At 40.9% G+C, this 25,930-nt stretch overlaps 2 protein-coding genes across 3 annotated transcripts; both read right to left on the bottom strand.

The window, feature by feature from the left end:
* Positions 1 to 307: 307 nt before the first annotated feature.
* On the bottom strand, positions 308 to 8,623 carry LOC146704030 (uncharacterized). The gene is made up of 4 exons (XM_085467027.1): positions 8,268 to 8,623; positions 6,698 to 6,784; positions 3,720 to 3,859; positions 308 to 3,283 (listed from the first exon to the last, which is right to left on the bottom strand). The coding sequence occupies exons 1-4, from the start codon at positions 8,447 to 8,449 to the stop codon at positions 1,833 to 1,835; spliced, it is 1,860 nt and encodes a 619-aa protein (XP_085323153.1). The 5' UTR covers positions 8,450 to 8,623; the 3' UTR covers positions 308 to 1,832.
* Positions 8,624 to 12,173: 3,550 nt separating this feature from the next.
* LOC146704031 (uncharacterized) lies at positions 12,174 to 24,415 on the bottom strand. 2 transcript variants are annotated; one of them, XM_085467039.1, is made up of 6 exons: positions 24,228 to 24,415; positions 16,454 to 16,599; positions 16,304 to 16,378; positions 13,526 to 14,069; positions 13,240 to 13,409; positions 12,174 to 13,067 (listed from the first exon to the last, which is right to left on the bottom strand). In XM_085467039.1, exons 1-6 carry the CDS (start codon positions 24,346 to 24,348, stop codon positions 12,534 to 12,536), a joined length of 1,590 nt encoding a protein of 529 aa, XP_085323165.1. In that variant the 5' UTR covers positions 24,349 to 24,415; the 3' UTR covers positions 12,174 to 12,533. The 2 variants fall into 2 exon arrangements, with proteins under 2 accessions (XP_085323165.1, XP_085323164.1); XM_085467038.1 differs by having other exon boundaries at positions 16,304 to 16,599.
* Between the last annotated feature and the right edge of the window lie 1,515 nt (positions 24,416 to 25,930).

Raw genomic sequence — 25,930 nt, forward strand, 5'->3', positions numbered from 1 at the left:
AATATTAAATGTTACTGTTTCTTACCTTACTTTAAAAAAAAAATTACTAAAAGAGTGAAGTGATTCCATCCAAAAAGATGGAAATGTAATGGGAACTTTGCATTTAATCTTATTTAACCGGTTCATACAATGATGAAACGAAACTTGCAGTCAGCTGTGTTCAAGGTCATGATACACGTTTTGAGGCTTTCTTATCAAGTAAACATGGAAAGACTGCAAGTACAAAGGAGCTGTCATGAAACGCGTTCGTGCTGTGTTTATCCTTTTCCAAAGATTTCATCAATAAATCTCAGAAAGACAGTTTGGTTTCAACTCTCAGTTTATTTTTCCACAACACTGAGCAATAAGTTATTTCTGTTTGTGTCTTTAGCAGTGTTGTTGCTAGTTCACTGACTAATCCTGAGGTCACATCGCCCGCCCTTTTTGGTTTTCAGTCTGATTCAGTTAAAATGAAGCTGAACTCGATTCCTGACAAAAACACAGATATATACGACGCGTTGTGAATGTGCAGACAGATTAGAACATCCAAAAATCCAGGTGTTAATAAATTATAAAAAAAAATTAAAATTCATTATGATATGAAGAGAGACATTTAAAGAGGTCACCTTCCCGAACGCAGGATACAAAAGAGGACAGTGCAGACTGCAAGAGTATAAAAATGTGGAACCATATTTACAATTTACTTCATTATACTTTATGTTTTCCTTCACATAAATAAAGACCATCGACAACCAGGTTTTATTTTTAATGACTAAAATGAGAGCATGATGGGGTCTAGCCAGCCTTAGCTATGCCTTTGTCCACAAAGATCACTTAAACAGCATTAATACCACACATTACATACCAGTACCACATGGTCCACCAAAAGTGAACTAACGTCTCCACAACACTAAAGGTCACAGTACAAAACACTCAGGTCATTATTCAAAATGCATCCATAATAACAACATGATGCTGATGTATGACCACTCAGAGCCTTTAAACAAGCCCACAACAGACTGACACCAGAGTTTGTACAAACTTTGGTTTTATTTTAAATGACTAAATATTCTCTGGTAAAAAATGACAGCCAGGAGAGCCCAACAGCCAACCTCAGGCATGTCTTTAGTTACACCTTGTTAGGGGCAAACAGTTACTGATTACTGCTGCTGCAGAGGGGTGTGACATTCAGAACTGGGAAAAATTGGTGAATAAAATCGCACCACAGTGAACAAATACCCTTACACTACTGGTAGCATGAGGCAAAACCTAGATCCTACAAAAGTTGCACAGGTACTCCAACTCCTCCAAGATGGCACATTAATACGTGTCTACCAGTACAGAGAGCTGGACAGGGACAGAAATAAGATCTGCACCTTTGTGCAAGGAGAAACAGGATGAGCACTGCCAGAGATACAAAATGACCTCCAGCAGGTCACAGCAGGTGTGAATGTCTGATCAAACAAAGACCCAGCTGACACCCTGTGATTTTCACAGATGAGAGCAGGTTCACCATGAGGACATGTGACTGATGTGAAAGGGTCTGGAGAAGCTGTGGAGAACGCTATGCTGCCTGTAACATCGTCCAGCATGACTGGTTCAGCGGTGGTCTGGGGAGGCGTATCCCTGGAGGGACGCACAGACCTCTGGCATGTATAAAAGCACGTGCGGAACGTACAAACGACTGAGCATCATTTTGAGTTGCTGCAGCAAAATTATGTCACTTTGATTTTCAGGCACTCTTTCATTCCTCACACACTACATAGTTCATATGAGTATAAATATTGATCCTTGTTCCTTAAGTTTTTTTGAGCAGTGTATTAGTAATGTAACATTAAGTCATGAGATCACAGTTAATCTTTCACTGCATGCAAATGGTTTATTGCCTTGTTCCTCATATGTCTCTTTAGGCTTCCCTCGCGGGTAAATTTTTGTCCACAAATGTCACAGCCAAATGGTTTCTCTCCCGTATGAACCCTCTTGTGCCTTTCAAGATTACCCTCTCGGTTAAATTTCTGTCCACACAAATCACAAGCAAATGGTTTCTCTTCAGTGTGGACGCTCCTGTGCCTGTTCCGAGCCCCTACCTGTGAAAACCTCTTACCACAAACACCGCATGCGAATGGTCTCTCCCCCGTGTGGACCTTCTTGTGTATCTTAAGATTTCTGTTGCAGTTAAACCTCCTACCACAAATGTCACAACCGAACGGTCTTTCGTCTGAGTGGCCTCTCATGTGTATCTTAAGATTTCTTTCACAGTTATATCTTCGACCACAAACGTCACAACCAAACAGTTTCTGATCTGTGTGGATTCTCCTGTGAGTCTTCATGTGGATCCTCCATTTAAATCCTTTCCCACACACATCACAACTAAAAGGTCTTTCTTCAGTGTGAACCATGATGTGTTTCTTAAAATGTGACTTCTGCTTAAATTTTCTACCACAAACACCACATCCAAATGGTTTTTCTCCTGTGTGAACTCTTTTGTGTATTTTCAGATTTCCCTCGCCATTAAATCTTTTACCACAAATGCCACAGCCAAACGGTTTCTCTCCTGTGTGGATTCTCATGTGCCTTTTAAGATTATACTGATCTCTAAACCTTTGTTCACAAAGACTGCAGCCAAATGGTTTCTCTCCTGTGTGGACTTTGATCTGTAAATCTGCAGTTTGCTTCACTGGAAAACATTTCTTATTGGTGAAGCTGCCCAAAGAGGCTTTTCCTGAATGGCGTGTCACGTGTCTCTGAAGAGACCACTTGTACTGAAACCGTTTACCACACTCAGAGCAGATGAAGGCTTTGGCCCTGCCCTTCTTACAGTCACTGTCACTTTCTTCAGTTTCAGATCCAGAATCCGACAAAGGCTCCTGCCAATCATCTGTGTCATCATCCTCATCATCAGCACCAATACTGACTTCAGTTTCACCAGAGGTAAAAGTCTTTGCATCGGTGTTTTGCTGTAACAGGTTATTTGACTCCGGGTTCCCAGCTGGCTCTGCTCCTTCACTGTCCTCTCTGTCAGTTTCTGTTTTGATTTTTGTTGAGCAGCTGATTTGACGCCTCTCTGCCTCTGCGTTGTCTTCGGTTTGGCTATGAAGAAGCTGTGTGCACGGAGGTTTCTCTTCTTCATCTTCACTCTTCACAACAACATAAGAGAATGGAAGTGTGGCGTTATCAGCCTCCTGTAGACCGTTAAGCTGCTCTCCATCCTGACTGGTCAAGAGTTCCTCCTGTTCCTCCTTAATGTGGAGCAGGACTGAGTCCTTCTGGTCCTGCTCGACCTGCTCGTCCTCTGAAGGGAAAACTAAAACAACAAAAACATGCATACATTTAATATTTAAAACATTAGCAGAGATTCTCTGGAGTTTAATAATATTTTAAGGAGCAAACATTTCATGGACAAGCATTTGTCTGCCTTTACGCTATTTAGACAATAATGACTATGAACTCTGACACGTCTTTCTCTATTAATGTCTGAGGTGTATCTAAGGTGTCTCTGTGGCTGGAGGACTGCATTTACTCGCCACAGTCTAGAATGTAAAAAGACTGCTTCTTTGTCAGTATACCAGACCACATCTACTATCACGACTGGAAAAACTGGGGTAAAGATGATGCAGTTACAGATTAATTTAATTACAATTTCATGCAGTTTTGTAACATTTTACTGTTTTACCAAAAATGTACATTTTTTCTATGCTTATAGTCTAAAATGAAGGCAAACAAATGTGTGCGTCTTTTACCCAGACTTTTCCTGGTGTGTATCTGCGCTGATTCTTCTGATTTGACCAGTGTGGGAGACACAAAAATGTCATCTCTGGGCTCATCAGGGCGAAGATTTTCTATTTCAGACACTCCGCTTTGTACTTTTGAATACAGCTGCCTGAAACATGAATATCAATCATTAATATTAGTATTTCTTACAATTGGCAAACCTTAGGCATGAATGTAACTAACTCATCACTGGTGCAAAATATATATGCAGTATACAAGTGTGTACCACAACTCTGTACAATGGGGTCACATGTCCAATTGACTGGATTTATTTGTGAGAGACTAAATATGTCTGAGCTTAAGATCCACAGTTAGGTCCATAAGTACTTCTGCACACCAAGAGAGCAGATTTTAAGTCAAACAGTGAAAAAGAGTTTCTCTTTCACTTGACCTAAGACTGACTAGATTCGAGCCTCTGCATCAAAGTCAAAGTCAAAGCCAAATGTATTTATATACAGTAGCACATTTAAAACAACAACTGTTGACTAAGGTGCCGTACATTTAAGATAATCAAAAGAAATAAAAACAAGAAAAAGGAGGATAAAATGAGAACGTTTGAGTAAATAAGACAAATAAAAGTAGTACAAACTCATTCTGATGTAAAAGCCAAGGAATAAAAGTGGGTTTTCAGACGGGTTTTGAAAGTGTCTGAGGTTGGGGAGGTCCTGATGTGAAGGGGGCAGTCACAGCAAAGGCCCGGTCTCCTCTGTGCTTTAAACTGGACCTCGGGACAGCTAGGAACATTTGATCCGCAGAGATCAGAAAGGTATGAGGGTGCTAACCTGTGCAACGCCTTAAAAAACAAATAATAAAATCTTAAAATCCAATCGAAATCTAACTGGCAACCAGTGTAAGGATGCTAGTATGGGAGATATGTGGCCTCGCTTGTGTGTGCCAGTTATTAACTGTGCTGCAGTGTTTTGGACCAGCTGCAGACGGCTAACTGATTAAAGACTACTACAAAAGTCGAGGCGAGATGAAACGAAGGCATCGACATCTCTCTCAAAGTCTCTGAAACAGAGGAATGGCGTCACTTTTGCAAGTAGCTGGAGATGAAAGAAACTCGTCTTGATTACAGCATTAATCTGTTTATCAAACGTTAGATTACAGACAAAAATCACTCCTCTTTTTTCTAAAGGGCCAGTGTAGTAGTGGTCACAGGGACCAAACACAATCACCTCTGTTTTCTGTTCATTCAAGTTAAGAAAGTTTAAAGCCTTAACGTCCTCCAAACAATCTAGTGAAACCTTCAGAGGACTCACAAATTCATGTTTTAGTGGCTGGTAAACCTGTGAGTCGTCTGCATAACAATGGAAAGAGATGTCATGTTTTTTTTTTTAAATGAACCCATAGGGAGCATGTAAATTGAAAGAAGGACTGGGCCAAGAATGGACCCCTGGGGGACCCACAAGAAAGTGAGGTTTTTGAGGACGATGTATCTCCAATCTACCCTGAGACCATTAACTGTGCGTCTTCCCCGGTCATTCTCCCAACTTTCCCATTTTCTCTCTCCACTGTCCGACTGCAATCAAGGCTGAAAAGCCCCCAATATATATATTTTAAAAAGTGCCACTGTCTAAAACCTAACTGTATATTACACTTAGAGCACATTATAAATAAAACGTGATGGTTTTACACTCAAACTCTGAACCTGCTGAAGGGAAAGTTACACGTTCAGACCAGGTTGCCGTGGTGATCCAGCCACATAAAGAGACAGCAACCTTTGTGGATCCTCTGACTTTAAGCTTGACATACTTTGCTAACCCATTTATCTCTCTTCCTCTGGTAGAGACAGGGTTGCCTCTCAGAATATGTGACAAAGAGCAGACTTCGGAGTTCATTATATTTAATTTGATTTCTTCTTCTTAATTTGTCTGCTCCCTTTAGGGTTCACCACAGTGCATCATCTGCCTCCATCCCATCCTGTGCCAGCATCCTTTTTCTGTTTCACTAACCCACTACATGTTGCTCCTTCACTGCATCCACAAATCTTCTCTGAGGTCTTCCTCTTTTCCTTCTTGTCTGGCAGCTCCATTTTTTACATCCTTTGTGCAAAATATCCACTCTCCCTCCTCTTCACCTCTCCAAACCATCTCAGCCTCGCCTCTCTAACTCTGCACTGTCACTCTGATGGACTCAACATCAGCTCGGCCTCGCAGGCCCACAAAACCTTTATACAGGAAGTTGATTTTGGTTCTGTGAATAAAAAGTCCTAATCTCTGATCCTTTGAGTCTTACCCAGTAGATATTGCAGAGTTCAGCTGATGTGGGTGAGAGGACTCGTCCAGTATTAACTACCTCAAAATCGTCCAGGTGTCTTCCCTGCTAACCCTGAAATGAAGCGACCTGAGTAGCCCTGCAGGTCAAATCTGCAGGTCAAATCCTATCAGAAGTGAAACGATCAATAGGGGAGTTAATGGTAACTCCCCTATTGATCGTTTCACTTCTAACTCCTGTGATGATTTTAGTGGCCTGGACAGAAGGCTCCAATAAAATGATGCACACTTCAATCTCTTTCTACCCGGCTTGAAGGACACACCGTCTCCAAACCATCAGATCTCACTGCCATCTGTCACAAATCACCCCGACACTCGTCTCCACCCAATCCACCCTGCCTGCCCTGTCTTCTTCACCTCTCTTGCACCGTCTGTTCCTTTGAATGGTTGACCTCAGTCATTTGTTTAATTCATCCTGTTCCCAGCTTTCTTGTTTACATTGTTTAAAAACTTGTAAAGACAACTAAATGAACATGATTGCTATTAATCTTAGTTTGAGAAACTCAGCCCTGCATCATTTGTAGGTACACAAAAAACCAAAACATGTTAATGACCCAGAGATTTGTGCGTGAGACATTCATATGCACAGTTTATGAATGAAGCACATCGCCCACGGTTGTGCTTTCACACACGTGTGACATGACAGGAGCTATTTCAGAGCGATGACTCACCTTTCTGTCCCTCTAGAATCCTCACATTGAGAGACTGATGGAGGTTTTCCATTCATGGAACTTGATGTTGTGACTCTGCTCTCGTAACTGCAAAAACAAAAGCAAATTAAGAGTTTCAAGAGCTACACGACTCATCTGCATAACACGGAAATACCAGCTGTGACCTAACCCAGCCATAATAGGGTGAAAATCGGGATACGTGCTAGAGAGACTGCCAGGTTGCAAGGCTACATTCACACCTGAGCATAATTTAGAATCAGAGGTTAACCTAACATGCATGTCTGTGGACTGTGGGGAGAAGCAAAGGAAGAGAATAGAGAGAAAGGCTCCGGCTGGCCGGTGAATTCAAACCCAGCATCGTGCCAACGCTGAGCCCCTCACCCACAGCACATAGTCTGATCACTGCAGGCCACAATGACCCTCAGGCCATCGGCAAATGAAAAGAGTGCTCCTGATAACAAGCACGACCCTGCAAACAGCAGTTTGTTTATCTGACCCTTTTCTATTTCAAGAAGTTCGGTCAGAGTTGGAGGTCATTCTCCGTGTAGCAGCAGCAGACAGCTGGTACTATTAAAAAAATGAAACACCTTGCTTCTATATTAATAAATAAGGAAACACTGAGTCTGTGTTGTAGAATAAAGGTGCTCACACCAAATATTCACTTGTAAACTGTTTCTGCCTCATATCCTGCATTTCTATATATGCTTGCACATGTTTCAATAAATCACTGCACATATGTCTCATTTTCTAACAAAATGTAACTGTTAGTACTTTTCTTTTGTTTGTTTTACATATAATTTAATATCTTTTTATCCATTTACTTTTAATTATAATTCTGAACAGTAGGATCCACAGAGTAGAGCAGCTCAGCAGTATTGTGGCGAACACATGCAAATCTCCAGGTTCGAGACTGGGAGGAGAGAGCAATCCTTGGCGAGGGTTGAGTCGTGGAGGCCATCTGCTGTAAATCAAACATGCGGATCCATCTGCTCGAGCAGCCGTCTGAGAAAAAGGGAGCAGGCAAGCAAAGCATACTCGTAGATGTGGTTGTTGTTCAGGTAATAAAGTAGAAATGACACATTGATTTGTGTGAAATTTTCATACATACTACCGAGATTTAGGCCCAGCGTTACATGTGAACATACGGGCAGATGCTTCGCTCTCCTGCAGTCTGTGCTGCAGGATGCAGGTCAGCTTGACTGATGGGCTGAGTGAGCGACTGTGACTGTGTGTGTGTGTGTGTGTGTGTGTGTGTGTGTGCGCCTCTGCAGGCTCCTTTCTATCCATCTCTAACCAGCAAGCAAACCAGTCACATTCATGTGTGTTTGGGACATAAATATCAGTCCAATCATGTAGCAGCACAGGTGTTAAAGGACTAGCTGACACTTTTGCTTCATCATTTCCGTGCAGTATTTAAGCATTTAAATAATTTGAATAAACTGATGATTAAATCAATCCCAACCAATGCGCGCAGATATTAATTTTACATTATTCGGTTAATTTGATCCTGTTGTTGATCTTATTTTGATGCCTACACCCTATTTTTAATCACACAGGTAGTTTAAATTACCAGTCCAGCAGAAAGGCGGCCAGTTCAGCGTCAGTCTGGAAGCATCTGTCCCTCTTCAGTGCAGCCCACCTGGAGTAAGCAAGCCCGAGATCTACCCTGGTGCTTCCCTGAGGCGTCCTTTCCAGGATTAGTTTTGCGTCTTTGTATTTTCGCTGCACTGACGGTGAGGTCTGCAGCTCCATCGCTTTTCTTCCTCTTAAAAATGATTCTTCATCCTCAGTTTGTTTTCCAGGCTTCGGCTTTCCAAACAAAGCGATTATCCAGCTCCAGCGGCGGTTCTACAGGGACAACACAACCCCTCCATCAGGAGGGTCCACACGAACACAGAGCCGACCTTTCTTTGATGATCAACCCGATCTGTATTTTGTTCCCCCTAGCAACACCGGAGAACCAGCAGAAGGTTCCTACCTAGTGTCTGCTGGCGAAACGGTTTCCTCAGTGGGATGCATGAGGATGCACATCAAAAAGACGATGGTGAGAGGAATGTTTTCATGGTCAAGTACAGTTCAGGGGGCCCGGTGGCGCCAGTGTCCGGCAGCCTCTCCTCGTCAGTGCGCCCCAGGGTGGCTGTGGCTACAATGTAGCTGCCATCACCAGTGTGTGAATGGGTGGATGACTGAATGTAGTGTGAAGCGCTTTGGGGTCCTTAGCGACTAAGTAAAGCGCTATACAAAAGCAGGCCATTTACCATTTACTGTACAACACATTTGTAGAATAATATTTTATGTATTTGTATGTAGTGGATACAGAATACATTATGTCGTTTCAATATATCGAGTAGTATGACATGGAACTACTTAAGCACACACACAGCACATGTGTTCTAATTGTGGTTTAACATTGTGCGTGATTAAAGGTTATTCGCACTTACAGTTTTTTAAAAGTTTTTTTAATGTAAAAAACAACAACAAGACATTACACAGGGACAAAGCATTTTAACGTCCATATTAAGAACAATAAAAACGCAAATACAGTTATTAACATACAATAAACACATATGGTTATATAACACATGTGGTTATTTGTCTTTTATATACACAGTATAACGCACTGTGTGAAATGTGCACAGCGCACAAAAAAATACAAGAACACATTTAAGATGCATAATGTAAAAAAAACAATTATTGTTTTACTTTTGCTGCATCCTTAGCTGTTTAATAAAACGGTTTATCTTAAATCGTAATTTATTTTCACAGTCATTACTTTTAAAAATGTATTTTCTTTATTAAAGAATAAAAACACCCCAAAAGAAGCAGTTTTATTTCTTCAAAATACAAATTTGAGCATTAAAAAAAAACAACAATCCGGTGGATACTATTTTTAATCTTAAATATTCAAATCTTCCTCTGAAGATGTGTCCTGTAACAGGTCTGTGCATGTAACTATACTGAGCATCCATTTAATAAAATTAGATATAATGAAACACTGTTTATAAAGTATGCAGTTCCTCTTCTACCCACTTTTTTTATTTAAACTTGTTTCCAAATGTTGGAATACAACATGTAAATAAAATTAGAATGAGGCCATTTGCAAAGAGTTTAAAGCCTCAAAACTTGAACTAGTTCAAAAACAAAACACATTAAATGTTGATATCAGTAACATTGCTTTTTGAAAATGTTTACATTGTTTCAAAACAGCTGGGGGGAAAGGAGGCATTACCTCTTCTATTGAAAGGTATCCTGTGGAGTTTTTATCAGCTCCATACAGCAGCTCCTAACAAACAAACAAAGCCATTAAAGAAGAAGACTGGTGACTACAAAACACAGGTCAAGTATTTAATGTTGTTTTATGAAAGAAAATGCATTCAACAACATGACATACACATTTTGAATTTTTGCTTCATAAAGAATTTTAGTTGCTCAACAGTTAAGAATTTAAATGGGTCTAGTTTACATTTCATCATCACAAAAAGAAGACAGACGTAAATGTTTCAAGAAACAAAGAAATGAAACAGATCTATCTAAATGAACATTGCAAGGGACAGCAAACTGAGAAATAAACACAAAAAGCAAATACAAGAGAAATATCAACTGGTCACATTTTACGTGTTAATTCATGCCTACTTTTATTTTAGCACTCTTTGTTTTAAAGGCAAATTAAGTTGTTTGTTTTAGTCTTTTATTTATTTTTTGTTGGGAGCTCTGGTCCTCCACAGTCATAATCATACTCTTTGACATTACACATACATGACTGATTACCCAGTTGCTAACAAATACATTCAGTCAGCTGGAGGAATTACACTGCTTTTGCCATTTAAATTACAATGCTCATGAAAAATCTTGAAAATGAAAAAAAAAAACATGTCATCAAAATTTTATAAACTAAATTTTAACAACATTGAAATACACCACTGAATTAATCTGATATCGAGTTCTGCTCACTAAATTATGTCATTCAGAGTTTAAAACTGTTCCCAGGTGAACCTGATGCCCAAAATAAGCACTGGTTCAGCAGATACATCCAACATACTGGTACTGGTAAAGCTTTACCTAAGGTGCTGCTGATTTATATCCATAATGAAACAAGTATTGCATTTTTATTAAACTTTATTAAATATCCCACTCACTGTGTTCGGTTTAGCCCAAAACAGCTGCTGCCTTCTGCAGAAATCAAACCTGAGGGTTTTCTGCCAGAAAGGCTTTCTAATATGTCGAGTTTGTGTTTTAATATTCCTTCTTAAATTGTGTCTTCGGTGGTTGACAATGCAGGTAAGCACGAGTGCTGCCGATAAATTAATGCTTCAGTCACACAGGTGTAGAGACCTGTGGGCAGCCCCAAATACTCATGACCTCCAGCAACCACTAAATCAAGTGAAGTTCATATTTTCATTTGCTAGGTGGTTGGCGACTGGTTGTGCAACTGAATCGACTCAGATTGGTTGCTGGTTGTGGACCTCCCCTACCAATTGGCAGGTAACTACTCTTCAGTGATCAGCACCTGGTGGGTGGGAGATCAACCCAGACTGGGTATATGTAGCAGGATCCTCAGAGCAACTCCAGTCCTACTCACCTTGCCGGACAATTCAGATCTCATTATGTCTCTTTACTCTCCATCCTTAATGTAGTAATGGCTGTCCTCAGGCATTGGTAACATGCTGAATTCAGTAGTTCAATAAGAAAACTTGATGGCAGAATTGGAGAGGGTTGTCTTTGTTTAATCCCTGAGAATTAAGTCTGCCATGTATCACATGCTTCTGCAGATCGTCTGCCTGACAAAGACATCTTCTAACTGCAGCTGTCCTTTTAACCTGGCATCAAAATGGCACTGACCTCCCAGTACCTGGTGACTACCAGCAGCTAACGCACTCTAGTCTTCTGTCTGTGGTTAGTATAGCGCCATTTCTGGTGTTGTTCTGTGGTGCCACTGTAGACACCCTGAAGATGGTGTCACGTCTATGCCAGGCACCCTTGACAGTTGACAGGAGGTGAGTAAGAAGTTTGGCACTTGATGGAGTGCGGAGTACTGACAGTCAATGCTTGACAGTTCACCAGAGAATCCTTAGCTACCAACTTTCGTCAAGCATAAATATAGTGGAAAACAAAAAAGAGATACTTGGCCACAGCTTCTGTTGTCTCTCCACAGAACTTCAACAAATGCCAAATGCCATCAGTTTGATTGTGTCCGCATGTGTCTAAATGTTGTGTTCAGTCCTGGATCATGAGGAAAATGCCAAACACATTATCCCCAAAGCCTGGAGAGACGAGGCAGTCATGCAAGATATTCGTAGCAGGAAGTCATGATGACAAAAGGCAGCGAGTCTACCTGAAGCATGACTATAACACTGCTGGAGCTCTAACCTGGTAGGCTAACTTGTGGCTGTGGAGAGATTTGAATGAATAAGGCAATTATTTTTAGCTTTTTTGGTATCCCTATATCCCAGTGTAATAAATACAAAATACAAGATAGTTCACTCACATGAAAAGAAATTGAAATTTTAATTTCAAATTTAGAATATAAGAATTTAAAGGTCACAATGGTCCATGTATAAAGTACAATATAATGAGAAACATCTGCTTTTTCTATTTTTCAAGTTTACACATAACACCGACAAGAAACTGAGACTCTCCGCCTCAAAGTAAAATTTGCGCCAATTAAAATGTCTTGCAGCTGTAAGGCACAAGTTTTACTACTGTGATACAAGGAATCAAGAAGTAAGTACCAGTGAAACATGATTGTTTATTAACATAAACACTCAACTATGATCAGTAAATAAATTGTGAAATAGTTCACAAATTCAATAAAAAAATTAATTTGCTGGGACAGAGGCTACTGGGGCGGTGCTGGCCGGGACTGGAAATAGGAACTACTGAGCAGAGTGCTGCTCGGGCCTGGAATCGACTCCATGGAGCCCGGAGGGAGGAGGACTGGAACTGCGGACTGCTGCCGCTGCTGACGGGCAGTACGGAAACGAATAAGCATCCCCATAGTCTCCTGCTGAAACATTGACCACTGTTCCTCTGTGAGCATGCCCACCTCGGTGCTCAGGTATTGACAGTACATGACTCGGTTGTTGCTCAACCCCCCAACGGCCGCCTGCAGGGACTCCATAGCTACCTGCAGGGACCTCATAGCCGTCTGCAGTGAGGACATGCTGTTTGGGATTTGAAGAACTGCCTTGTTGACGCAGCGGCTGGCGAGCTTGGCCTTCTTGCCCTTTAACTTTGGGGTTTGACTGGAGGGAACAGGAGACGGAGACCCAGGACGACTTGATGACCTCGCAGGCTCTTCGTCTCCTTCTTCTTCTTCCTCTTCCTCCTCCTCCTCTTCCACTCCGGTATTGGTGGACTGTGCCCCTTGAAGCTTTTTAAACACAAGCAAACAAACATTAACATAAATATCAAATGCATACAAGGCAAGTGCAGACATTTTATAGCACATTTACTTTTGCTTAACTACTTCCCCTGAAACGCCATTAAACAGAGCAGCTACAAGGGAGAAAAAAACAAACAAACAAAAGGGCATATTACTCTACCTTTCCCAGGCTGCTCCTGCGGATGGTCATGTGCTTGTCCAAGAATTTGAACATATCTGAAGTCCACCGCTGCCTGGCTGTCAGTGGTCGTGTTGCTTGCTCATTCTTCTTCTTCCTTAGTTTACCATAGACGGTCCGCATGTTGCGGAACCACCCCCAGAGGAAGTTCCCTGAGCACAGTCGAAAAAAAAACACAAACATAAATGTCCCGTTTAAAAAAAGATAAAAAACGTTAGAGTGTTTTAAGATACTGAGTATCAACAGAAATTACAGAGACATAGCTCACCGGTAACTCCTAGCTCCTCGGCCTTCTGATCCAGCAGCTGCTCTCGCCTGCGCTTGTCCTTGAAGTCGCGTGCTGTCTGGTCGTAGAAGAACGGGTGAGCTGCAAACCACTCTACGAGGTGGTCTTCCTGTTCGGGCGAGAGAGTCGCCTCTGGCTCCATCCGGATCCTCTTCTTGACCCCGGGCCAATGCGACACCATTGGCTTTTCATCCTCTATCTCCAACTCTGGCTCCCCGGTCACAACTCTGTGGCCAACACGTCCGTGCAGGCTGGCTGACGAGCCCGGCTCCAGCATTGTGTGTGGCATGTTGGCAATGAGTGACAGCGAGGGGTCACTGTTTTCGTCCGAGTCCTTCTGGTATTGAGAGGTTGCAAGAGTGATGTCCGAACTGGAACTGGCAGGCAGGCACTTCTGCCATCTCCCTCTTCCTTTCATGGATCTACGTGCAGTCCTCCTTTCCATTGGCGGGATGCTGAATCTTGACACGTTTTTTTGCATCATGTTTGGTGACTGGCTGTAGACTTGTTGGCGCTGTCGGCACACCTGCATTTACAGTTAGAGGTCAAGTGATTAAAAGCTCTCAAGGTCACCAACCAGTCCCGCTGACCGCTCGGCAAGTAGTTATTGAGTGTCTGCAGAGTGTCTGTGTCCATGCAAACTATGGGTAACAATCTGCTAGCAACCAAAGCAATCGCTATGAGGTTTTTGGTGCAACACAATACACCTCTTTGCCATTAATTTTAGCTCGTGACAGCCAGCAACCACTTGCCAAGCAGTCGGGGATTACACATTTTACCCTAGCGACCAGTGGTTGGCAGGATGATAGTCAACTGGTCTCTAGGCCTGTGTAACAGGGGCATAAGGCAACAAAAAAAACTATATACAGTTTCACATTGTTGGTCATATAATTAATAAAATTATATTCCAAGTTTAAGTACATTAAACCTTATTTAAAACTATATATAGCAGAGTATCCAAGGCCAAAAACTGTTTGTGTGCAAAATAAAATTATATTCCCAAGAAAGTTTGCTTCAACTCAAATCATGTCAAACAAATTCTTTTAAAAGGTAAACACAGAAATAGATACATTTCACAGTGGGATTAAGGCTCACTCTAATTTGTAAAAGTCTTGTCTTTGACCCGCAGGGCTTGCAAAATCGCTAGCCCGACGTCCCGGAGCTAGCGATATCTCCGGTCGGGCCACCAAAATCTTTCTCAGCCCCGACCGTTGGGCTATATGATAACCCAACGGGCGGGGCTGAGACAGATTTTGGTGGCCCGACCGGAGATATCGCTAGCTCCGGGACGTCGGGCTAGCGATTTTGCAAGCCCTGGACCCATTTAGTCACCAAAGCCTATAGTGGCTTTCTTGATCATTATGACTTCCAGGAAGCTAACAGAAAGTCCTAAAGGTGATCTTCTCCAACTATCTCTCCTGATATAAATTAACTGAGGTCTAATTTCTTACCTATAAGTACTGATTTACCAATGATAGATTGTATATTACCCCAAGTACAACTAGTATCACTGTTTTATATTTATGTAGCAATTAATTGTACAAAATAATGGAAATGTGAACAACTGGGGATACATTATTAACATGTCCCCATGTGTCTCAGACTTCCCTGTCACGTAAAAATTTCTGCACTACCAAACTGTTTCTCTTTTACATTAACTTTCACATGTCTTTTCAGTTTTTCAGATCATGTAAAGTTCTTCCCACACACTTCACAGCCAAATGGTTTCTCTCCCACATGAAGTTGCATGTGTCTCTTCAGATTGCTTCCTCGGTTGAATCCTTCGCCACAAACACCACAGCCATATGGTTTCTCTCCAGTATGGACTATCTTATGAATCTTCAAACTTTCGTGATTAGTAAATATCTTACCAAAGACATCACATCTAAACAGTTTTTCTCCTGTGTGAATTTTTATGTGTTTATTGAAAGTAGAAGAATGTCTATATTTCTTTGTACAAATCTTACAACAGAAAAGTTTCTCTCGTGTGTGGATTCTTATTTGAGACTTAAGATGAGTGTTTTGGTTAAATCTTTTGCCACAAACCTCGCAGCTATATGGCTCATAACCCAATGGCCTCTCTGCTGTGTGGACTTTTCTGTGAGCCTTGAAATGCATCTTCTGCTTGAATCTTTTACAACAAACACCACAACTAAATTGTTTCTCTACTGTATGGACACTCTGGTGTCTTTTCAAATCTCGTGAATATGAAAATCTTTTGCTACAAATATCACAACCAAATGGTTTCTCTCCTGTGTGAACTCTCATGTCTCTGTCAAGACTATACCGTTGTCTTAAAGTTGTTTCACAAACATTACAGCCAAATGGTTTCTCTTCGGTGTGGTCTGTCCTCTGAGACTCTACATTTTTCCTCACTGTATGAGATTTCTTAATTTCCAAGCTGGAGCTGGAGGATAATTATTTTGAATGACATGTCATGTGTTTTTGAAGAGACTGCCTTTGGAGAAACTCTTTATCACACTCTGAGCAGCTAAAGGATTTGTTTAAAATGTTAAATGCCCCCTGACTCTTTATGCCTGACTCAAGTTCCCTGCTCACCTTCCAAACATCATCACTGTGTCTGGTTTTAGGTCCAGAATCTGATACAGGCTCCTTCCAGTCATCATCATCATTACTCACTTCAGTCTCAGAAGAGTCTGAAGCCTTTACATCAGTTTTTGGTTGTAAATAAATATGTGTATCAAGGTTCCCTTCTGATTCTGGTCCTCCACAGTCCTCTTCATCAGGCTCTGTTTTTACCTGTTTAGCTGGGCTGCTGGTCAGAGGCTCCATCTCACTGTTGTCTTCAGTTTGGCTTTGATGAAGCTGCAAAGACTGAGACTTCTCTTTATCATCATCTTCACTCTTTACAGTAACAATAGTGAATGGGAAAGTGGTGACATCAGTCACCTTCAATCCATTATGCTGCTCTCCCTCCTGATTGGTCCAGAGTTCTTCCTGTTCCTCCTTTATCTGCAGAGACTCTCGGTCCTGCTGGTCCAGACCGAGGCTCCATTCAGGGTGATCCTCTTTCATCTCCAGCAGCTGCTGAACTTCTGCAGAAAACAGCAAAACACATGGAGTTAAATTATTATAAAGGCAATTGTAGCACTGGAGTATTCTAGGAATCTGATAGAAATTAGAAGAAAGAATGAAACTATACTGAGATGAGTGAAAATCTTTAGCAAGCTTGTGTTTCTAGTCGACTTTTAGCCTGCAATAAAAGAAATGCTTTATCATTGTACTTCCAGTGAGTGTTTTAAAAGAAATGCTGTCAGGATGAAGGAGTTTGTGAAAGTGAAACAAGTTGGGGGTTTTTTCACTTTGCTTCACCAGAGTTTATAAGAGAATTCCTGCTTCAAAGCCATCATATAAATAATAATTTAAAGGTACAGGCCATGGAATTAGATATATATGTTATACTCATAAATATATATATTGTATTGAATAATGTGTAATTATGTCTTCCAGCAAAGAATGAATCAATTACAAAACCATTACAAAATTACTTGTTTTAAAGCTCAGTTTTTAAAACCTCACGGTGTAACTACAGCCCAGCAGCTCACAGTTTGCCAGGCATCAAATATTTGATCAGGTTAGAAAAAAATAATTCTGAGGCCAACAAAGATTTGAATGGGTACATGAAGCCGAGGATCGGGATTTTTTAAATTATGAGTAATATAAACCATGCAGCAGTATATTAATGACTAATTCTGAATGGATTATCTCCTGAGTGACGTTTGGTCCAATTAGAGCATCTTTCTCCTGCCATGTGATTGCATTTGTCCCTAAAAATCGTGAACCTTCATCTTAATTTTTATCGATGGGATAAAGATTTGGCGTTCATCCTCCAGCTTCACTGTGTGTTTGTATTATGCTAACCATAGCTCTGTAGCTAGCCACCACAACATTATATACCAGCTAGCCCAACTTCAGCAACCCTACAAACGTCACTGGTGTTTCGTTTTCTGTCTTCATTTATGTTGGATAGCAGAGCTGTATGTTTTTAATTTTTCAGAAATTTTTCAGAACTTCAAACTTCATAAATCCTGTTTCTCGTGGATGCCTGGATTTGAAACTTTATTGCAGAGCAGCCACACGGATCATTTTATTAAAGATGAAAGAATTTAGACAGTTTTTATCTCTCAGTGTTTGTTTGGGACCTGAAGAGGAGTTTGGACCCGGAAATCATCATCATCATCAATTATTTATTTATATAGCACTTTAAAAACACACCTGGTAGACCAAAGTGCTGTACAATACTAATATGCACATAGTAATAAAACCAGACATAGCAATAAAGTTAAAAAACAATAAAATAAAAATAAATAAAAATTAAAATTAAAATTAAAAAATTAAAATAAAAAATAATAAAAATAAAATAAAATAAAAATGACTAATGACCTCAGACTTAATAGGCGGATAGCTAGGATTATACACTTAACTGGGAGGGGTAAGATGACAGAACACAGCTGACTGCAATCTACTCCGTCCCAGGAAATATATTTAACATACTGATATAAATACATAAAGAATGTTAACATACAGTGGGGCAAAAAAGTATTTAGTCAGCCACCGATTGTGCAAGTTCCCCCACTTAAAATGATGACAGAGGTCAGTAATTTGCACCAGAGGTACACTTCAACTGTGAGAGACAGAATGTGAAAAAAAAATCCATGAATCCACATGGTAGGATTTGTAAAGAATTTATTGGTAAATCTGGGTGGAAAATAAGTATTTGGTCACCTCAAACAAGGAAAATCTCTGGCTCTCACAGACCTGTAACGTCTTCTGTAAGAAGCTTTTTTCCACTCGTTACCTGTATGAATGGCACCTGTTTGAACTCATCATCTGTATAAAAGACACCTGTCCACAGCCTCAAACAGTCAGACTCCAAACGCCGCCAAGACCAAAGAGCTTTCGAAGGACACCAGGAAAAGTATTGTAGACCTGCACCAGACTGGGAAGAGTGAATCTACAATAGGCAAGCAGCTTGGTGTGAAAAAATCAACTGTGGGAGCAATCATCAGAAAATGGAAGACATACAAGACCACTGATAATCTCCCTCGATCTGGGGCTCCACGCAAGATCTCATCCCGTGGGGTCAAAATGATCATGAGAACGGTGAGCAAAGATCCCAGAACCACACGGGGGGACCTGGTGAATGACCTGCAGAGAGCTGGGACCAAAGTAACAAAGGTCACCATCAGTAACACACTACAACGGCAGGGAATCAAATCCCGCAGTGCCAGACGTGTTCCGCTGCTGAAGCCAGTGCATGTCCAGGCCCGTCTGAAGTTTGCCAGAGAGCACATGGATGATACAGCAGAGGATTGGGAGAATGTCATGTGGTCATATGAAACCAAAGTAGAACTTTTTGGTATAAACTCAACTCGTCGTGTTTGGAGGAAGACGAATACTGAGTTGCATCCCAAGAACACCATACCTACTGTGAAGCATGGGGGTGGAAACATCATGCTATGGGGCTGTTTTTCTGCCAAGGGGACAGGACGACTGATCCGTGTTAAGGACAGAATGAATGGGGCCATGTATCGTGAGATTTTGAGCCAAAACCTCCTTCCATCAGTGAGAACTTTGTAGATGAAACGAGGCTGGGTCTTCCAACATGACAATGATCCAAAACACACCGCCCGGGCAACAAAGGAGTGGCTCCGTAAGAAGCATTTGAAAGTCCTGGAGTGGCCTAGCCAGTCTCCAGACCTCAACCCCATAGAAAATCTGTGGCGGGAGTTGAAAGTCCGTGTTGCTCGGCGACAGCCCCAAAACATCACTGCTCTCGAGAAGATCTGCATGGAGGAATGGGCCAAAATACCAGCTACTGTGTGTGCAAACCTGGTAAAGACCTATAGTAAACGTTTGACCTCTGTTATTGCCAACAAAGGTTATGTTACAAAGTATTGAGTTGTATTTTTGTTATTGACCAAATACTTATTTTCCACCCTGATTTACGAATAAATTCTTTACAAATCCTACCATGTGGATTCATGGATTTTTTTTTTCACATTCTGTCTCTCACAGTTGAAGTGTACCTCTGGTGCAAATTACTGACCTCTGTCATCATTTTAGGTGGGGGAACTTGCACAATCGGTGGCTGACTAAATACTTTTTTGCCCCACTGTATTCATCACCTGAGCTAACTGCTCAGTTTAGTTTAGTTTTTTTCCCCCCCAGTTTTGCATTATATGTGCGTTTAAAAAAACAGATTCAAATGGTCACTAAATCCAATTCAGTCCAATTCATTTTTATTTGCCTCATACATAATCACATAAAGAGGCTCAAAGAGCTTCACAGGTATAAAAACAAACAAACATAAGAAATGAGGTCACTTACATATTAAAAAAGAAGTTTAAACAAACAAGCAAAACCATCAAGAACACACAGACTTCACACGTTAGGAAAAATAAACTGCATATAAATTATAACTCAGTCCAATTCAAGAGAAACATGTCCATTTTTTCTTTGTATGACATTGTCATGGTTACATATCCATTAGCGCTATTTGGCATGGACCTGACTTGTAAACTGAAAACTGCAAAAACAAACAAAACAACAACAACTTTTATTTGTGTATTTGCTAATGGTTTTTTCATAACCTTCCCTGTCTTTCTCATTATGTTTGGTGCACTCCTATGATATGCTGCTACCCTCACCTATGGCAACGAGCTGTGGGCAGTGACAGAAGTGAAATATTGACACTGCAGATAAAAGTAGAAGAAGAAACAGGACTCATCTGAAGGATGTCTCTGCTCTCTGTGTAAGTGTGCAATCCTGACATGCACCTCCTGGGGAATGTAACTACATGTCAGGTCAAAGTTGCCAACTAATGTGGTTGTTCTGTTCAGCACTGTTGATTAGTGAGAGAATAACAATCGCTGTCTTGATACAAGGAATAATAATTACAGCATCAATATAACGACTCACAAATACCAGCAGATTCCTGGAAGGAGAATGCTGAAACTACAAAGAATGGGGGAAAACTAGAGGGAAAAACATGTTTTTCTGACAAAGGTGAGGACCCAGTATTTTATTTATTTCTGTTGGCTGGCACTACATATGAAACACCGGGACAAACTGCAACTAACCCATAATGCACCAGCACAAGTGTAAATGCCAGCAAAAATGTCAGCCACTTATGTAGGTTACGTCACCAGCTCCCCACAGAAATCCAAATCAGCCCTTAGAGACCGCGTGGGCTTCTGTGCTTAGACTGCTGTACCTTAAAAGTGGAGCTAATTTGATGCCCTGCTCCACAGACACACAAAGGCACACAGTAAGAAGTGGTGTGTAAATGTGTGAATGTGGCTTGTAAAGCAAGTAAAAAGTAATTTGAGTGTTCAGTCAGAAGAAAACACTGCTATGGTTACAGTTCTGGTCAGAAGTTTCCATCCACTCATCAAGGGCATGAACACCATGGTGATTCTGGCCTTTTAATGAGTGATGCTGTAATGTATGTCTTAAGTTGTCAGGATCAAAGCCTGTTCAGATTCAGAGTCATCTTTATTTGGCCGAGTTTGTGCATACAGATGAGGAATCTGACTCTGGTTCCCTTTGCTCTCTGTATACAAAAAGAAACCATTTTAAATAAGCAACATATTCACAAGGAGAACATAAATATGAGGATACAAGTAACAGAAAGTCTTAAAAAACTATACAAACTATAACAAACGTCTGTATACTGGTGAGTGCAACCTTGATGAACCTTAGATATTTTAAAAGTGCAAATTGTGTAGTACAATGTGCACATGGCCTGAACAGTGGGTTATTTCAGTGTCCATCCAGCCTGGAGGAAGAAGCCATTGCTGTGATGACTGCTTTTGTAAACAGTGCTCTGTAGAAGCTGACCTAAGGCTGCAGCTTAAACCAGGATGTTTAAGGATCTGCAGAGATCCATCCATTCGCTTCCGCTTATCCTTTTCAGCTTCGCGGGGGGCGCTGGAGCCTATCCCAGCTGTCATAGGGCGAGAGGCGGGGTACACCCTGGACAGGTCGCCAGTCTGTCACAGGGCCAACACACAGGGACAGACAACCATTCGCACTCACATTCACTCGCACAAGTACAAATTATTCAGACGTGTCACCACTTTGGTCTTGAAGAACTGTCAGACTCAGAAAGGAGGACTATGGTTAGGATGTTCAGGAACAGCCCAGGAAACATCGAGGCTCATACCTGCCATGAACTGGAAACTACTGTAACACCAGCACAACTGTCCACAGTGAAGCCAGGGTTACAGGGTACCGACCAACAAAGAAGCCTCTGCTCCAAAATCAAAACCTTCAAGCTTAACTGAAATGTGCAGCTGCCCACGTGGACGGGCCAAATGCCTTCTCGAGAAAACTTTTGTGGTCAGACGACACAAAGATTGAGCTGTTTGGTCACAAATACAAGAGTCGAGCTGAAGAATTCAAACCTAAGAAGACTGACTGTCAAACATGCTGTGGCCCATTTCCTGCCAGTGGTACTGGTATATAACACAACGTGAATGGAATAATTAAGAAGGAAAACTACCTCCAAATCCCTCAACTTCACATCAGATCAACAGCTTGATGGTTCAAGCTTGGACATGGTTGGATGTTTCCGCAGGAGAACGATCCCAAACACATCACTGGTTTTGAAATGGATAAAGCAGGCTAGCATTAAACATCTGGATTTACGTGGCTCCGACCTCAACCCTATTTGAGGACTATACTTAAGAGCTGATCTGTGCCAAGGAACGAACCAATTTAAAAACAAAAGTTATGCCAGGAAGAGTGGTCAAATATTCAGTCAGAATTATGCCAGAAGCTTGTTGATGGATACAAAAACAACAAAAAGCTGAAGTGCAGTTTGTTAAGGGACATTTAACCAACCAAAAGTTTAGATTTTATGTTTATATTTGAATCTGTATGTATATTTTTGACCCTGTGTGGATGAAGAGGGGAAAAAAAACACGCATTAAAAATACAATCATTCCACGCTGCAAAAAGATCAGATAAACTCCATATAGAGCTGGGCGATAGAACGATAACGATATGTATCGCGATATAACTTTTACTCGATAGAGAAATTAAGCTATCGCGATAGACCTCGCCGCTCTTGTCCTCTTTTTTTTTTTTTTTTTTTTTTTAAAGGTCAGCCAATCCAAATTAAGTAGCGCAGAGCCGAACCAATCACAGCCGCAGCGTCACGTCGCGTGACTTGTTACGTACAGCACAAGTGCCAAGCCGCACGTGTGTTTGTTTGGGAAGCAGCCAGCGGGTAATGGAGGAAATGAGTGTGCCGACTAGAAAAATCAACCGAGCGTGACCGAAGAGAAAACAGATGATGGTTCCAACGCCGGAGAGATTGTCGAACGGAAGAGCCATAGAAGTTCCGTAGTGTGAAGGTATTTCGGCTATTTCAAGTCTGACAAAAAACAGAGTAGCGCGCACTGTAAATTGTGCCGAAAGCAAGTCTGGAAATACAATAAACTGGTGCATGCGTCACACTGTGCGCCACGTTATTGTTTCGGTGAAATGAATTTCTACAATACTGTTAATTCTACTCTCTGCAGTGTTTAAATGCTTACATATACACACAGTTACTGTCCCTCCACACATACGACTCGGTTCTGCTTCTATGCCCCAGCTTTGTTTACTTTTTCCCACCGAGGCTTCTAGACTTCTGATTGGCCAACATTTCTGCACGGTTAGGAATCTAGCGCCACCTGCTGCTTTGGCATGTTCATAGCAGCGTTTTCCTTCATTTCTGCCTTTATGTGTGGACGGGATTATTTTTTAAAACGAAAACGGAAAATCTCCGTTTTCAAAAATACCCGTGTACGTGTGGACGTAGCCTCAGTCTCTGACTGGAAGCGCTAATTCGTCATTCGGCTTTTGTCAGACTAAAGTAACTGTTAAAACTGTTTGAAAAGCTCAGCTATACAACAAGGAGAGATTGAGAATTTCCTTTTAGTTCTCAGTTTATTTGATATTGACAAAAGTTAGTCAGTTTTGTCTGTTCTTCTGTAAAACAAACTAAGATTTATTTTTAGAATTAATATTTTGTTTCTAAGTGGAATTGACAGTTTAGTCTGTTTCATTTGTTCTATTTTGAAACTTAAACGCTTTAGCGGCTGCCTTTTGTGTAGTTTGCAATATTTGCCTTTATTTATCTGAAAAAGTCTCATGTTCCTTAAGTACATCTACCCTGTTGAACTTATTATAGGAAATAAATATTTAAATAAAAACAAGCTGCTGATTATTTCACATTTTACTTGTGAGCAACGGCACATTTAAATCTTACAAATATAGTTATTTGGCTTATATCGTGATAGATATCGTTATCGCCTGAAATGAAAAAAACATATCGTGATATGAAAAAATCTCATATCGCCCAGCTCTAACTCCATATGACAGTGACATTCGTGACCATGATGAGTGGATGTAAACCTGTGACCACAGCTGTAGATGCAGAATCAGCCCTCCACCCTGAAGCAGATCGGAAACTGGGAAAGATTGGATCGCTGCACTCCTCCTCATAACCAACCTTAACTCACACCGGTGTTACTTGTGTCCTACGAGCTGTTCCAGGATAATGTGAACTGATTTAATGAAGTGAAAAGAAAAAAACCACACACGGCCATCCCTGTCTGGTGTGTTAGCAGCTAGCCCGTTTCCTCCACATTAAATCTGTCGTTATTCTCACCGGAGGTTTGGCTGCCCTCGTCTTTCTGCTGCTGATGGACTCCGAGCGGGTTAATCTGCTGCATCTCTTCGAAGGACAGACTCTCGGCGCTGTGCTGCTGCAGATAATCCGCTCCATTCATGGTGTCCGCAGATATTTTCTGCTTCACAATAAACTGCAGGCTCCTTCGGAGTCAGCACAAAAGATCACAGTCGCACACTTACACGTCACTGCTGCTCGGGTCCCGCGTCTACAGATGACATCATGCGTTATAACTGGAGACGTGTAAACATGAATCCGATACATTCTTCTCTTGGCAATGTTTGCTTTTCCTCTCATAAGTCTATAAATACCAAACTAAGATCTCTCTTTCAGGATGCAAAAAAATGGAAAAAAGTTTGGACTTTACCACAAAGGTTTTTCTTGACAAACAAAATTAAAGAGATTTCCTTTAAGTTGATTCATAAGTTTTACCCTACCAAACAATATTTGTCCAAATTTATGGCTGAAATAAATGTAAACTGTACCTTCTGTCAAGAGCAACCTGAAACAGTTTCTCATCTGTTTTGGTCGTGTAAATTTACGTGTAAATTCTGGAAGGATTTCCACAAGTTTATTACTGACTCTGTTCTCCCTAATCTTCAACTGTACTATAAGGATGCTATCTTTGGCTATTATAATTTTAAAGACAAGGACAATGATGCTTTCTTCTTTATAAATTAGGTTTTATTTTTGGCAAAATTTCATATACACAAAAGCAAAGTCCTCGGCAGAAAGCCTGAACTTCTTGTATTAAAAATGGAACTTGCACAATATATAAGGACAATCTCCTCATCAAAAAACACGAAGGCTCTCAAGACTGTTAACATCTATAACCAATTGAAACTGCTAACTTGATTTTGGCTCTTGCAAACTTTTGTTTATTTATGTTCCCCTTAATTTATTTTATTTTTTGTACTCACTTTTGTCTCACTGTCCTTGTCACTCTTTCTGTTCCTCATTGTACTACCACAATGTCATCTTTTATGTGATCCCTGTTTTACTTGACTGTATGTCTAAAATGTGATAAATAAAGTAAAAAACAAAAAACAAAAACATGAATCCGATGTTATTATTATTATTGTAATTTTAAATAAGTAATATAATCGAGTTCTAAACAGGATAACTTTTCTATTCCAGATTAATTTCACAATTAATCTTAGTTTAAAAGTATTAATATATCTGCACAAAAATACTTTACTGTTCCTTTAGGTGACATCTCTAAGATGAATGGGCGTGAACTAATAGATAAAGGTAATGATGTAAGATGCAATCATGCTAGGCGAAGGAGCATTACTGATGATGTGTTTCACAGTGGTTTTTGTTTCAGTAATTAGAATATTGGTCTTGGTTGTGATCAGAGTCCCTGGGTGCGTCTTGAGGGTCACTGTGGTGCTGGTGTTCTGTTCTTGGTCTCAGTGGTCTGTAGCGTTTGCCAGAAAACACGTTTGGCCGTGCTGAGGGAGATGAAGGTACCAAGGAATTTGAAGGTTGGCACCACTGATGCAGAGGGGGCCAGGTCTGCACCGCTGCTCCTTTGTTTTCCAATCTCAAAATCTCTGTAGGCAGAGTCAGTCGTTGTATCACAGGCAAATGTGATGATGGGATGTCCAGGATGATAGTGCTGTATAGTCAGTAAAAAGCATCCTCTCAGAGCTCCTCTGGTGTTCTGTGGCATCCTCAGT

Source organism: Copadichromis virginalis, linkage group LG8 (genome assembly GCF_057382275.1).
Source record: "Copadichromis virginalis isolate Kocher_CV1m ecotype Utaka linkage group LG8, C_Virginalis_male_GT1.1, whole genome shotgun sequence".
NCBI classification, from domain to species: domain Eukaryota; kingdom Metazoa; phylum Chordata; class Actinopteri; order Cichliformes; family Cichlidae; genus Copadichromis; species Copadichromis virginalis.